Source organism: Mytilus trossulus, chromosome 10 (genome assembly GCF_036588685.1).
Source record: "Mytilus trossulus isolate FHL-02 chromosome 10, PNRI_Mtr1.1.1.hap1, whole genome shotgun sequence".
Taxonomy (NCBI): Eukaryota; Metazoa; Mollusca; class Bivalvia; order Mytilida; family Mytilidae; genus Mytilus; species Mytilus trossulus.
In genome coordinates this window covers 37,040,775-37,056,089 of record NC_086382.1, presented here as the reverse complement: position 1 = coordinate 37,056,089, position 15,315 = coordinate 37,040,775, and the positions used below count along the sequence as shown (strand labels likewise).

Sequence of the window (15,315 nt, the reverse complement as noted above, 5' to 3'; positions counted from 1 at the left end):
TGGATTTTCTCATTTTTGACGGCTGTAAGATTGACCATAATTGCTAACATCCACTCCATTTGAACTTTGGTGGATAGTTGTCTCATTGGCAATCATACGAAATAAAAGAAGATGTAGTATGAGAACAAAAAAGACAACGCTACATCCAAGTCATAATTTGTAAAAGTAAACCATTAAAGGTAAAAGTACTGTCTTCATATTTTTACATTGAAGCAAACTTTATCTGAGGTCATTATTTTATTTCACCAGGTATTGAGTTATACTGGAGGTCACATCAACTATGGAGGCAGAGTAACTGACGACTGGGACAGACGATGCATGATGAGTGTCTTAGCCGATTTCTACTGCATAGAAGTGATCGACGAGGACCATAAGTATTCTGAGTCCGGAGTTTATCACCAGATCCCCACGACCAATGACCATAATGTAATTATGTGATGCATGAAATGTACACAGTAGATGTATCAAACTTGGGTACACTGTACCGGAGTTGTACATTAGTAGCTGTACTCATTCTTACTTCTTAGTAGCCATGTATCACGATTATCTTATGGACATGGGTGTGAGAGAGATCAACCATTGGGTTGATGTTGTGTGTAATTGTGTGTTGTGTTGCTATATATGTATTGCTAAGCTAAAATTCCGTTAATGGAGATTCCAGCTTTTAATAGAAGAAACTTATTTCTTGTCAATATTTCGAAAGTTTGAATTAGGCTTTAATGAGTAAAGTTTACGTTCCTGTTCTGCTTTAATGTTAACTGAATTTATTTACAAGTTTTAAATTTTACATCAAACTTATCAGCAGAAACTTAAGAATTCAAATTAAAAGAAACTGCATAGTGTATCTATAAAATATGCAGCAAATCTTGCTTGATTATATTTATTTTTTTAACATTTAAAAAATGAAATAATTGAAATTTATACTTTGTTTTGATTTAAGTAAAGAATTTGTTTAGAAATTAAAAAATAACTATCAGTTAAGGGAATGTATGTATGTAGATGTGTGTCTGCTGTTTATATGTGTGCTCTGCTTTTAACTTCTTGATGTTGGTCAGTTTCAACAGAAAAATATATTTCATATTTGAAGGGAGATAACTCTGTATGGCTGAATCAATGAAGAATTTCTTATCATTTTTTTTTGGGGGGGGGGAGGGGGAGACTTGTGGTAATTAAGCTGTGAAGTTTTTATATTTATAATTGAAATTATAAAAAATTTAATGAAAGAAAACATAGATTGTTTTCATGTTTTTACTTGTTAACTATTTTAGAAAAAGTTATCATCTACAAAATTTACCAACATCATTATTGCTATTGTGCTATTGCTGTCTGTTGTATACTAACATTTTCAGATTTCATTTACTTTTAGACTGTCTTCAGACTTTTAGCATAAGAAATTATATAGAATACTGTACTATACACTAAAGCCTTCTGGTAAATAACGCTTATTAGATATCTATATTCACTCTATATTATACAGACATAAAGATTGTAAAAAAGTTTTTAAAATGCATGTCACTGTCATTTACTTTAGAATGTATCCATATCTATGGAAATCACTAGGTGTTTTCTTCAAGATAGAATATTGTTTCTATACAATATTGGTTTTGATAAGTTGTTAGATTGGCATATTTAATTATCAGCTAGTGTAGTTATAGTGGTAGTTTGCTTAACACTACTGAGTATGAAAGCATTTCGGTGGCCGAGTGGTATAAGTAGTTACTACTGTAATCACTAGCCAGCCAAAACTGTGTTTTTTTCAAATCCTGCTCATGGGGGTGCACTTGACACCAATCTTATTTGACTAGGAACGTCAGTTTACCTATGGAAGGTCAGTAGTTTTCTCCAGGCACTCCGTCTTTCTCCAACAAGAAAAATCCCAAAAGCAGTGCTTCAAAAGTGTCGCTAAAACACTAAAAAATCAAAAATCAAGTTAATTAGAATTTTTGATGAATTATTGATTAGTTTTCTTATTACTACTGAGTATGAAAGTACTTTTGAATAAGGCTGTTAAGGAAAGGGGAGACAACTTTATTTTCAAAATAAAATGCTGAAGGAATCAAGTTGAATGCAGTATTGTATGAAGTTTCTATGTCCAAAAGTCTTTGAAATTTTGCACAGTTTATCAGTAAATGATTTCAATTTGTTTCGTAAGTTTCTTAAAAAATTATCTCATGCTTTTTAATTTTGTTTCTTGTTATATTTACATGTATTATGTGTTACACTTTTTATTTCACCTGTTGCAGTAAAATGACATTATCTAGGGATCAATAAGCCCTTTAAGTACAACCGTTTACATAAAGGATATCTTGTATTCTATTCTTCTGGTTCTTTTATACTTGATTTTAGCTACATTTGTATTAGGGAAATGTTCTTTATATAGCCATATGGTACTTTATAACTTTTTCCAATAAATAAAAATGAACTATGAAATTTAACTTTTAAAGCATCTGTTTTATTAATCACATTTGAAGCAGTATGGTAAAAGTATGTCAAAAGAAAGATTGAGAAAGTTAGAGTTCCTATATTCTGTGGATTTATTTATTTTCGTGGATATCAATTTTCGTTGATTGCTGAAAACTTGCAAGTTCATGGATATTGAATTTCGTGGGTTGCCAATTTCTGTATATAAAGCCTAATGAAAATGTGTTATTCGTTGAACATTTGAATTTGTGGTTCACCTTAACCCACGAAAACCATGAAAATTGGTATCCAACGAATAATAATTAATCCACAGTATATGTCTGTGAAAAGATTTTTTGTATTTATTTTAATTTAGGTCCAATTGTTACAGCTTCAAAAATTTCATGACTTTAATCAATTTAAATGATACATAATGATATTCAATTAAATTCTGGACAAAAAAAAATTTTTTAAAAAGAAAGTTAGATTAATATTAAATTTCAAAAGTAAATTGTTTGTACATGCTCTTTTAGAATATATTGTTTGTATTTCAATTTGTAGCATTGATTGCACTGTATTATGGGAAGTACATGTATTGCAATTTTCTTATGAAACGAAAGATTTGAGATTTTAAATGGAAAATTTTGAAAAATGTGAAACTTCTATTCAAACTCTGGAAAAAAAGGCAGGAAATATTTGGGAATCATATATAAAGATAATGTATTTATAATATTTTTACATACATGTACTAATTCTAAATTGGTTAACAGGGATATATGGCATACATTCGTTCCTTGCCTATTAATGACACACCAGAAGTGTTTGGTCTCCATGAAAACGCCAACATCACATTTGCTCAGAATGAGACATATTCCTTGTTGAAATCTTTACTGAAATTGCAACCCAAATCAGCAGCTGGCGCAGGAAAATCTAGAGAGGAGGTGAGTACATTGTTAAACGTGATATCTATTAAAGTATACAGTGAAACCTGTCAAAACCAAACTTCAGTTCAGATTAATCCAGTTTACAAAACAAGAAAATATGACTATACTTAATACATTCTGCTGTAAGACATCAGTTTCATATATGATTTTACCAAAAACCTTTAGATAAACGATAAGTTTGTGTCAATTTTAGAAATATTTCAAAAGGTTGATTATGTGACGGAGACATCACAACTTTGGAACTCTTTTAAGTAAAACAGTAGGTTTCTACATGTACAAACCAGAGGTCAGTAATGCCCTTTTTCATCAGGCATCAAATGGTAATTTTCGGCTATCGTTAGCATAAAAATTAGTTAAAATTTTCCTGTGATTCTTCATAGGTCATTTTTGGAGAAAAAAAATAACCTGATTCCTCAACATCAGTAAACGTTTATTCATCCAAAAAGTGTACATTTTATTGTCATGCACCAAAAATTACTATCTACATTATTTGGCATGAAGTTTTACCTTTATTTGTTCATGAAGGGACACCAATTACCAACCTCATACCAGGCCTTGCAGTCATAAAGTTTTAAGTACAATTTTAGCAATCAGATTCAGAAACTCACCTATCAAAATACTGGATTTCATGCACCAGCACAAATTTAATCAAGTTTAATAACTTATTTGTACTTATTATAAAAAAAATTCATGCTGATGATCCTCCACCATATACTCATAAATACACTAAAGCATACTTGAGTCATACAGTAGATTTGTGAAAGGTCATCCTGATTCTGATGTTGTCCATTGATGAATTGTGATTTTCTGTTTAGGTTATGGAAGATAGTGCTAAAGACATCTTAGGAAGAGTTCCAAAACCAATTGACATCAATGATGTTGTGGAAAAATATCCAGTTTTGTATGAACAGTCCATGAATACAGTATTAACACAAGAAGTCATTAGGTAAGTTTGTGTCTTAGTCTGACAGTTAGAAAGGACTGGTTAGTTTCTTGACCTATACAGAAGTCATAAGGTAAGTTTGTGTCTTAGTCTGACAGTTAGAAAGGACTGGTTAGTTTCTTGACCTATACAGAAGTTATCAGGTAAGTTTTTGCTGAAAAGACTACCGGTAGTTGGAAAATGACAATGATTGTTTTGTTTACAAGAATTTAATATGGTTTGTTTTTTTACCTGCACTGCCAAATGGCGAAAGTAGGTCTAGTAATCCCTCTACCTTGTTTGTCTAAAAAGACTTTGGGTAAAAAACGTTCATCCAGTTTTCTTGACTTCTGTGAGAGGGAATGATTTGAAATTTGCTCTGCAGCTTGGTAATGTTGACTTGCAACCAAAAACCTAATTTTCTAAACCCTTAGAGTTACAAGGAAGATTCCGATACATTAAGAGTTGTGGTCTGGGCTTGGTTTAACATAACTGTTCCTGTCTATACTTACAAAAACTGTTTCAGCTCCTTACTTAAACTTAGTGGAGCATCTGAAAATTTCTGCCTTCCATGGATTTAAGCTATTTCCAAGTTGAATATCATTCATGATCTTATATTAATTCAGTTGCATTCTTTAAAGGGGTATATTTGTCTATCATAAGTATGCTGGTGATATTATTTCATGTTATGAATATAAAAATAATGATGTGTTTATCTAAATTGCTAATGTGTGTATTTTAATTTTGTGTATTTTTCATCGTGTCAAGATCATTTTCCACACGATTGCTCTTTTCAATGACATTCATTATACATGTAGTAAATAAGATGATATCAGCTTAAGTTGGTGATTTCAATATAGATATAAATTGAAAGTTGAAGGTAAAGGGTCATAGAAAACTGGAGAAACCTAATATATTCATGTTATAAAACAAATATGTTTGAAGTTTCAAATCGTACTTTATATGTAATCTGTCTTCATTTTACTACATCTTTATAAATTCATGTAGCTAATGAGATTTTTATCATGTATACTAGAAATTAAAAAAAAATCTCATATATATTTTTTCTAACAGGTTCATTAACTTCATAGGAAATTTGTTTTAATATTTTTTTATTTATTAGTTGTCTTCATTTTAACTATGTACTCATTAATTTCAACCCCAAAAAATGACAAAAGATTCATAGATAGAGTTAACACTAATGTAGATAGCTTTTTGATTTATAACATAATTGTACAATTATTATTTCCTGTTTAACATTTCAAAAGAAATACATCTTAATTAGTACATGGAAGTCACTTAAGGTGACAATGGGACTAGATGTCACACTTAGTAGACAGTTGTTGTAACATCACATTTTTAACAACTTACAAAAAAAAAAATGATGTTACACTCAGTGATTCAGAGATGATTTTTTATGCAAATTGGTATGACCTTTCAGTGTGATGAAAGTAGTATTTTTCACCTACATCTTTTTGCTATATATTTCATAACAGTTAAATTATGTAAAACAGAACCTGCTACTGAAAGAAGCAGAATTGCCTCAAGTTTATTTTGTGAAATATCCTCATTTCCTGATTACCGGTATATAAATTTTGTGTCATATAATGGTATCATGTCGTCGTCGTCTGCTGCGCTGTCTTTAGATGCATTTAGTTTCCAGACAATGACTTTAGATTTAGTGAATGGATCTCGATAAATTTTTACCAGAAGGTTTAATACCACTAAACGAAGTTGAGATTGAATTTTGGGTTAATGGTTGCAATAGTTTAGGAATTATGGGCCAAAATGGGGGCTTAAAGTAAGCATGTTTGTAGTTTTCAATCAATTACTTGTGTTTAAGTGGATGAATCTCTCTGAAATTATACCACAAGTTTCCATACCATTAAGGGATGGCTAGTAATGTAATGACTTTGGGGGGTTATGGCTAAAAAAAAAAATGGAATTAGGGACAAAATACAGATAAAAGCCTAAGGCCCACAATGAATCTGCAACAGCGCGAGAAACCCCACACCCATTGGTGGGCCTCAGCCCATATATACATGTTCCCTTCAGGAGAAATAAAAAACAAATGGAAATAGAATTATAGCCTAACTTAACTTATACAGTTCATACAAATCTGTGTCTTTAAACACATGGTTTTAAAAAAATCACAGATGCCAAAACATATATTTTATTGTGAATTATATAGAAAAATAATAATGTAGGTGATAAATACTAATTGTATAATATTGTTTGATCATAGCTTAAGGTATTTTGATACGAATAAACAAGAAAATTTGCTATATCTTGCTTATTTCTCTTTTTACAGATACAACAGGCTTTTAGAAGCTATACACGGCAGTTTACAGAATCTACTTAAAGCCCTGAAAGGATTGGTGGTCTTGTCTCAGGAATTAGAAATGATGGCTAATAGCCTTTATGACAACAGTGTGCCTAATATGTGGGCTAAAAAGGTAGGAATATTTCCCAGTGGCGAATCCAGGGGGAGAGTTCAGTGGCTTGGACCCCCCCCCCCTGCTTTTTTTTTGGCTGCTCAATGCATTTGAATGGGGACATATAGATGGAAGATGGACCCCCCCCCTCTTTTGTCATTGGGTTGGGAAACCCCTTTTTAAATCCGCCCCTGTTTCAAGTGCCGTGATTCTTGGGTAAAAAAGTAATCAGTCTTAATATATTTTAAGCTAAAGCTGTATGGTGATCTATACTTGCTTACATCTGCTTAAAGAAAAAAAGTGGTCTAGATAAAAGTACCAGTACAGTAATATTTTTATGCCCCATTAATGGGCATTATGTTTTTTAGTCTGTGCCTCCGTTCATCTGTCTGTTCGTCCGTTTGTTTGTCTGTCTGTTTCTCCATAGTGCTTCAGGTTAAAGTTTTTGGGCAAGGTAGTTTTTGAAGAAGTTGATGTCCAATCAACTTGAAACTTAGTACATATCTTGCCTTTGATATGATCTTTCTAATTTTAATGCCAAATAAGAGTTTTGATCCCAATTCCACTGAACGTAGAAAATGATAGTGTATTCTTGTTTGAATGACACTGATTGGTCAAGGTGTCAAATGTTAGAGCTGAAGGTTTCCTTTTTTTTCTCTGAATCAGTCATTCTTTTTAAACTATCTAGCTAAAAATGACTATATATTTGAGGAAAAAAGTGCGGACGATACATGACCAAATACGGTAAAATAATAAAAATGGAGGTAACACACTACAATTTCATGTCAAAGCATTAAGATTTAATAGAATAATGTAGTATGCACCCCTTGTACAAACTATATATTTGAGGGGGAAAGTGTGGACTATACATGACCAAATACGGTAAAATAATAAAAATGGAGGTAACACACTACAATTTCATGTCAAAGCATTAAGATTTAATAGAATAATGTAGTATGCACCCCTTGTACAAACTATATATTTGAGGAAAAAAGGGCAGACTATACATGACCAAATAGGTAAAATAATAACAATGGAGGTAACACACTACAATTTCATGTCAAAGCATAAAGATTTCATAGAATAATGTAGTATGCACCCCTTGTACAAACTATATATTTGAGGGGGAAAGTGTGGACTATACATGACCAAATACGGTAAAATAATGACAATGGATGACACACTATAATTTCATGTCAAAAAAAGTAGTTTAAAAAAAAAATTGATATAAGAAGATGTGGTAAGTGTGCCAATGAGACTTCTCTCCATCCCAGTCACAATTTGTAAAAGTAAACCATAATTGGTCGAAGAACAGCCTCCCACACAGAGCATTGGCTCACACAGAAGACTTTTTTTCTTGCATTTTAATTTTTATTGGTCAAAGTAAGGCCATCCACACAGAGCCTTGGCTCACACAGAAAACCTTTTTATTGCATTTTATGTCTTTATTGGTCAAAGTATGGCCTTCCACATGGCGCCTAGGCTCACACCAAGATTGTTTTATTGCATTTTATGTGTTTTTTCAGGCCTATCCTTCACTGAAACCATTGGCACAGTGGGTAACAGATCTGGAAATGAGGATGGTTTTTATTCAGAGTTGGATCGATAATGGAAATCCAACAGTAAGTTTAAGTCTCTTTTGAGACATATCAACTTTGTATGGTATTTTTACCGAAAAAAGGAAAATTTTACATTCTTACTTTTATCCCATTCTTGTGCGATTTGTTTAACCCAATTCAAGTAAAATAAAAATATATGCAAGGTATCTGCTGCAGAAGAAAAAGTGACTATAAACTTCGTAACTTGCAGTGTTTTAAATATGTATGAAATATTTGCTACTGGACTTTTAAAAGACAATTAATTGATCATTTCCAAATGTTTAAATTCCTTCCCTGTTTCTTGTGGGTTTTTAGCTCACCTGGTATAGCCATGTGAGCTAATGCCATCACTTGGCGTCCGTCGTCGTCGTCTGTCGTCGTCGTAAACTATTTCAAGAATCTTCTCCTCTGAAACTACTAGGCCAAATACTTCCAAACTTTAACTGAATGTTCCTTAGGGTATCTAGTTTATAAATTGTATCCGAAGTTTTGATCCATCAACAAACATGGTGGCCATGGCTAAAAATAGAACATAGGGGTCAAATGCAGTTTTTGGCTTATATCTCAAAAACGAAAGCATTTAGAGCAAATCTGACATGGTGTAAAAATATTCATTAGGTCAAGATCTATAAGCCCTGAAATTTTCAGATGAATCAAACAATCCATTGTTGGGTTGCTGCCACTTAATTGGTAATTTTAAGGAAATTTTGCAGTTTTGGTTTATTATCTTGAATATTATTGAAGATAAAGATAAACTGTAAACAGCAAAAATGTTCAGCAAAGAAAGATCTACAAAAAAGTTAACATGACCAATATTGTCAATTGACCGCTTAAGGAGTTATTGCCCTTTAAAGACAAATTTGCTCTATTTGTTCATCAAACTTGCTTGAATTAAAAAATCTTCTCCTGAAACAACTGGGCCAAATACTCTCAAACTTTAACTGAATGTTCATTGGGGTATCTACTTTCTAAATTGTATCCGAAGTTTTGATTCATCAACAAACATGGCCGCTACGGCTAAAAATAGAACATAGGGGTCAAATGCAGTTTTTGGCTTATATCTCAAAAACTAAAGCATTAAAAGCAAATTTGTCATGGTTAAAAATGTTCAATAGGTCATGATCTATCAGCCCTGAAATTTTCAGACGAATCTAACAATCCATTGTTGGGTTGCTTCCACTAAATTGGTAATTTTAAGGAAATTTTGCAGTTTTTGGTTATTATCTTCAATATTATTGAATATAAAGATAAACTGTAAACAGCAGAAATGTTTGGCAAAGTAAGATCATCAAATAAACAATATGATCAACATTTAAATGGCATTTTAAAGCAAAAATAATAATTGTGAAAGGTTTAAGCAAAACGTTTCAGGTGAGCGAATCAGGCTCTTGAGAGCCTCTTGTTTTTCATAATTTTACATTTGAAGTCATGAAGTTTTCTGCAGTTTTAAGACACAATTTGTTCTTATACTTGTACTTGTAACATGATTGAATTTAACAGATAAAAAGTATGCAAATCTATAGTTGGTATCCACATTAGGTAAATGTTCTAGACAGACTTTATAAGAAATATTATTATTGACTGATAAATATTACATTTTATGGTGCATGCTTACCAAATTTATTGTTTTGTTTTTGAACTAACTACTTATATGGTAGATTAACACAACTAATTATTATAAAAATTCATTTTATGTCAACCATTTTGTTTTCAGTGTTACTGGATATCTGGTTTCTTTTTCCCACAAGCCTTCCTTACTGGTACCCTACAGAATTATGCTAGAAGGAAGATTATCTCCATTGATACTATCTCTTTTGGATTCAAGGTAAATAATTTTATAAAAGTGTAATTTGTATGCAAAAAACTTGGATTATGGATAATTTATAAAGACTTTGAATTTATTTTCATGAATTTTTTATTTGCTTCTTCCAAAGGGTGCAATTTTTGAAATAGACGTGAAATTTGCATTTGTGTTCTTTTTGCATTTTTTATTTTGATAGTGAAGTTCTGGGAATTGGTTTGTAGAAATAATTCATTTCAGAAAACATTATTAAAGATATCCTTCATTCTTCAAAATTTTCTTGACTCTATTCAAAATCAAATTTTTAGCAAAGGGGATTAGGGAATGAGATTGTCATTAAATTTCATTTCCAAATTTTTGTTTTGTTCCATGTAAAGTAGTGTACCATGACGTATAAGATCCACTATCCATCACACTATGTATCATGAGCAGTAATTACTCAAACCTTCCCTTCATTCCTTGATCTATGAATCAAAAACCAATCAAATTTGAACATAATAATACACTTATGTATTTCATGATTTTCATATTTTGTTTCCTTAAATTCAAATACTCAAATAAGGGCAGTTAAGTGATTCTCATGAGGTATTGAATTTCGAATACCAAATAAAAGGCTTTTGGTGGATTTATAAGAGATCCTGAATTTTCAATATGCAAATAAGGGCTCTTACAGTTTTCGCAGGAGTTCCTGAATTCACAATTTCAAATAAAAGGCTATTGCAAGATTTACAAGAGGTTGTTAATTTACAATACCCAATTAAGGCTATTGTATGTTTCTCAGAAGTTCCTGACTTACTTATTTAAGAAATAAGGGCTATTGCAGGATTTACAGGAGGTCTTGAATTTCCAATATCAAAATGAGGACCATTAAATTTTTCACTGGAGGTTTTGTATTTCCAATATCTAATTGCAAGTTTCATAGGATATCTGGAACTTCCAATATCTATTTAAAGTTTCATAAGAGGCATACACGTCTTTGTTTCGATCTTCATTTGCTGCTCTGGATTCTGTTAGATCCCACTGTAATACTGGTAATCAATTTCCAGTTCTGGGACTTTACTGTAACTTTCCTTAATTTTACAATAGTGTTACCTTATGTCATTTGCTAGCAGTTACTTTCTTCTGTCACATCAATTAATGTTTGTTATGGGGAAAATCGTTTACTTCCTACTATGGGACCTGTGACCTTGAGGGTTTGGCAGACGACCTTGCACTTGACGTGTTATTTAAGAGGACTGGAAACTCTTTTTAAAATATGTCTAAAAGCAGGAATTGAATTATTTTAGAACTATGTTGTTTGCTAAAAAGTGACCAGGGGCAATTTGTAAATGTGACCTTGTAACCTAAGGGGGATAACCTACAGGAGCCCAATATGTCTAATCCGGCAACATTTACATATTTTATCTGTACTTCCTAATTAATTTTTCATTTGTCATTTGTGACACTTACGTGTGCCATTCAGTGAATAGTAACGGCTGTCGACACACATCTCCATAGCAGAATCACAACTGTTTGTAAACAATAGATCAAGGTCGTGTATATGTATGGTCATGGTACACACAAAACATGTCAGACCTACAGCAGTTAATAAAAAACTATCAAATAGATTTATTTAGAACCCTCCTTCCTGACTTTTAGCTTCAATTTTACCAATGGGTCAATGGTCCTATAAATGTTGTGATATTCTGATCATTAGTTGATTTTTTTTTTATTTGATTTTTTTTTATGATGGTACATAATCATATATAATTATTAAACAAAAAGATTTATCAAGTTCTCGTAATAAGATTGATGTAGCTGTTTTCTTGTACACTCTCAGATAAACAATACTCTAGTTGTAATAACTATTCAATTAATTTAAAGATTATTCTATTAATTAATTATTACAATTTGCTTATTATTAAATGTCAATTTTAGATTTTACCAAAGGTAAAAACTAGCATGATAGAACAATATATGACATTAAGTTGTCAAAATACTATTTATAGCAAAACTCTGTGCTTGGGATTTTCTTGGTCATATATACATATATAATCAGACTTTCACTCTGCTAAGTGGATTATATAATCAGACTTTCACTCTGTCAAGTGAATTATATAATCAGAATTTCACTCTGCTGAGTGGATTATAGTATTTATATTATCTTTAGAACACTTTGCATGAAAGGAGTTTGTTTTCTATTTTATATTCAGTTAGCATTTATTTATTAGTTTTTAGATGTAGATTTTTATATTTTGCATATTCAGTAGAATTTAATTTAGCATAAAATGATGATAAAACATTTAAACATAGCAGTATATTATAAAATTATTACAATTTGAATTTGAATTAAAAATGGTTATACAATATTAGTACAATAGAGTAATTTATAATATTTTTACTATTTGACATTTGACTGTAAATCGAAAATATTTGATCAGAGTTTAAATTAGAACATGCAATCATTTTCTCTGACTCTGGAATGTTCAATAAATGTGAAGTTTAAAAAAGAAAGAAAAAAGAAAATATTTTGGTTTATTTTACAAAATGTGAAGGCAGAAAGTTATGTTTCAATAGGTCTTAGTACATCTGTCAATAAACTCAGAGTTACAAAGTCTTCAAGCAATATTTGACTATTTTATCTTTATTAACATTTGAACCAATTGAAATTGTGCATAGCATGTTATTTGTACCTTGTGCAATACGCTTATTTCACTGATCAGAAATACCACTGGAAATTATTTTTTTAGCAAATATTATGTCATACACTCAATTTGATGTTAGAAATTTTTAATTAAACATCATTTAAATATAGTCTCATTTAGATGATAAGTATTAAAAGTATTCTGAGAAAAATATTTCTAATAATACCATGTATTGTATGTGAGGTGAGGTGGAAATCAGATACAGTTAGGGAGCTACCATTTGATTTTTATGGGGGGGCTAGGAGGAAAAATTTGGTCCTGCCTTTTTTTTTAGTTGTAATCTCTGTCCTGCCTTTTTATTTTTCACTCTATCCGGTCCTGCTTTTTTTTTTTTAGTTTATCCTGACTTTTTTTTACATAAATTGTCATCCTGACTTTTTTTTTTTGCAAGTGTCTCATCCTGCCTTTTTTTTTTACTGAAAACTCCTGTCCTGCCTATTTTTTTCAAATTTCATCCTAGCCCCCCCATAAAAATCAAATGGTAGCTCCCTTAATAAGATTGATTATAAGTGGAAAAAAATTCCGGAAGGTATCATGCTATAGTTATTTCCCCTTGGTTCATACTCAGGAAGTTAACAATTCCTTGTTTCCTGCTTGTATTGATACAAACTTTTCAGTCAGTTTTAACTATTTCCTGAAACTGTATGCTTCTGGAGTGCTTATCTTTTTGCTGTTTTAAAGCTTAAATGGCTGTTGACGAAGTAGTTTATAATACTGTCTGACAGGAGCTTGTTTTAGAGATTTTAGTTATTACAGCTAGGAAATGACTTTGACTTTTTATAATAATTAGATAAGGCGCAATTTTCACATTTTTCTTTGAATCTTTTGCAAGATGGAAAAAGAGAAAATTTAAAAAATATTTTAGAGGGTACCACTTTTCATGGATTAAGGGGGGGGGGGGGAATCATTTTCATCAATATTTTTGATTTCATGGTTTTTCCCAGGTCTGCATTGAAGCCTATTTGAATAAGTTGAAAATTTATATTTGTGATTCACCTTCACTTTTGAAATGCATGTACAAATGGTATCCCAAAACAAAAATGAATTCACAGTATTCCAAAAATAATACAGGCAAGCAGTCACAGATAATGCAATACTTCCAGACTATTGTCAAACAGTGTTGTACACCTGAGGCCACCAGCGGCCATATTATTTGTAATTGTAAATTGATCCCTATCTTCCCTACAATTAAAACATTTAATAGCTTATTCATGTTGAATCAAAGGATAATGATAAATAAAATACATGCATGTTTGTGACTTTTGCAGAACATCTGTGGGGAGGTCAGGTGCAAATTCAATCACATCTGGGAAAATTCCCTTCTTTTTTTTTTTGGTCGTCTGGAACAAGCTGATCTTAACATGATTTTATTTTTGGAGGGACAAATTCAAAGATGCAGATCTAGTTAAATTCAAATTGTATAGTTTCACCATAGTACTATAAAACCAAAAAAATAATGTGCCCACAGAAAAATGCCTATGGAATTAGTATCATTTCATAGTTATTACATGTGTATTATAAATACATGTTGACATGATTACTTACTGAAGGAATCAAGATAAACTTTCACATGAAATTATGCAACTAAAATTTTATGCATTTTACATAATAAATAATAAATCACACATTATTACTCTTACAAATTTCAAACGAAGTTTTTGACATGAAATTATTAGATAACATCTTGTAGGTCAAAATTTTCACTTATCATTAATAATACTTTGACTTCAGGTTTACATTTTGTTTGGTAATGTGCATATTTCTTTTTCAAGTATAATGCTATATACTAAATCTATATACTTTTTATGCCTAATTTATGAACATTGTGTTTTCTGGTCTGTTTGTCTGTCTGTCTGTTCGTTCGTTCGTCTGTCTGTCCTGCTTCAGGTTAAAGTTTTTGATTGAGGTAGTTTTTGATGAAGTTGAAGTTCAATTAACTTTAAACTTAGTACAAATGTTCCCTATGATATGATCTTTTAGCTTCATTTTCACAGTCCACTGAACATAGAAAATGATAGTGAGGATGGGGTTTCTGTGTACTAAGAACACATTCTTGTTAATAGACATTAATTTTCCCATTATAAGGCCACAATTCTGTTTTACCTTAGTCTTTATCATGGTTTTATTGCTGACCAAGAGTGTCCTCTCTGGTACTTCTCAGATAGTACAACTTTAATTTGGTCCATAATATTGTGCAAAATATCATGCAATTACAGTTTACTTATGACATTTAGATATTCACTAAGAATTTCCTACATCCTAAGGTCAAATTTAAGTAACAAGGAAATCTTGGGTTTGTGTGTAGTTTTAAACAAGGTCAAGGTTAGCAATTCATCAGGACATGTTCTAAGAAGTTGTACAGGATCTCCAATTGATTTCATTACCTGTCTTCATGGTCTTATTTCATTTTATTATGCACCATTCATGGGCATTATGTTTTCTGGTCTGTGCGTCCGTCTGACATTCATCCATTCATTTGTTCTTTTGTCTGTTCATCCGTCCATCTGTCCCGCTTCAGGTTCAAGTTTTTG

At 31.3% G+C, this 15,315-nt stretch overlaps 1 protein-coding gene across 8 annotated transcripts in view; it reads left to right on the top strand.

Annotated features, from left to right (window-relative positions):
• The window catches only part of LOC134687300 (dynein axonemal heavy chain 1-like), a 106,651-nt gene that overhangs the window by 77,241 nt on the left and 14,095 nt on the right, over positions 1-15,315 (top strand). For 6 of the 8 annotated variants that reach the window (XM_063547473.1, XM_063547468.1, XM_063547472.1 and 3 more), the window contains 7 exons: positions 250-426; positions 3,171-3,341; positions 4,160-4,290; positions 6,578-6,722; positions 8,228-8,323; positions 10,014-10,124; positions 12,018-12,029. In XM_063547473.1, coding sequence (XP_063403543.1) covers positions 250-426; positions 3,171-3,341; positions 4,160-4,290; positions 6,578-6,722; positions 8,228-8,323; positions 10,014-10,124; positions 12,018-12,029 — 843 coding nt within the window. The remainder of the gene's footprint in view (positions 1-249; positions 427-3,170; positions 3,342-4,159; positions 4,291-6,577; positions 6,723-8,227; positions 8,324-10,013; positions 10,125-12,017; positions 12,030-15,315) is intronic. The other 2 variants (XM_063547469.1, XM_063547474.1) reach the window with 1 other exon arrangement.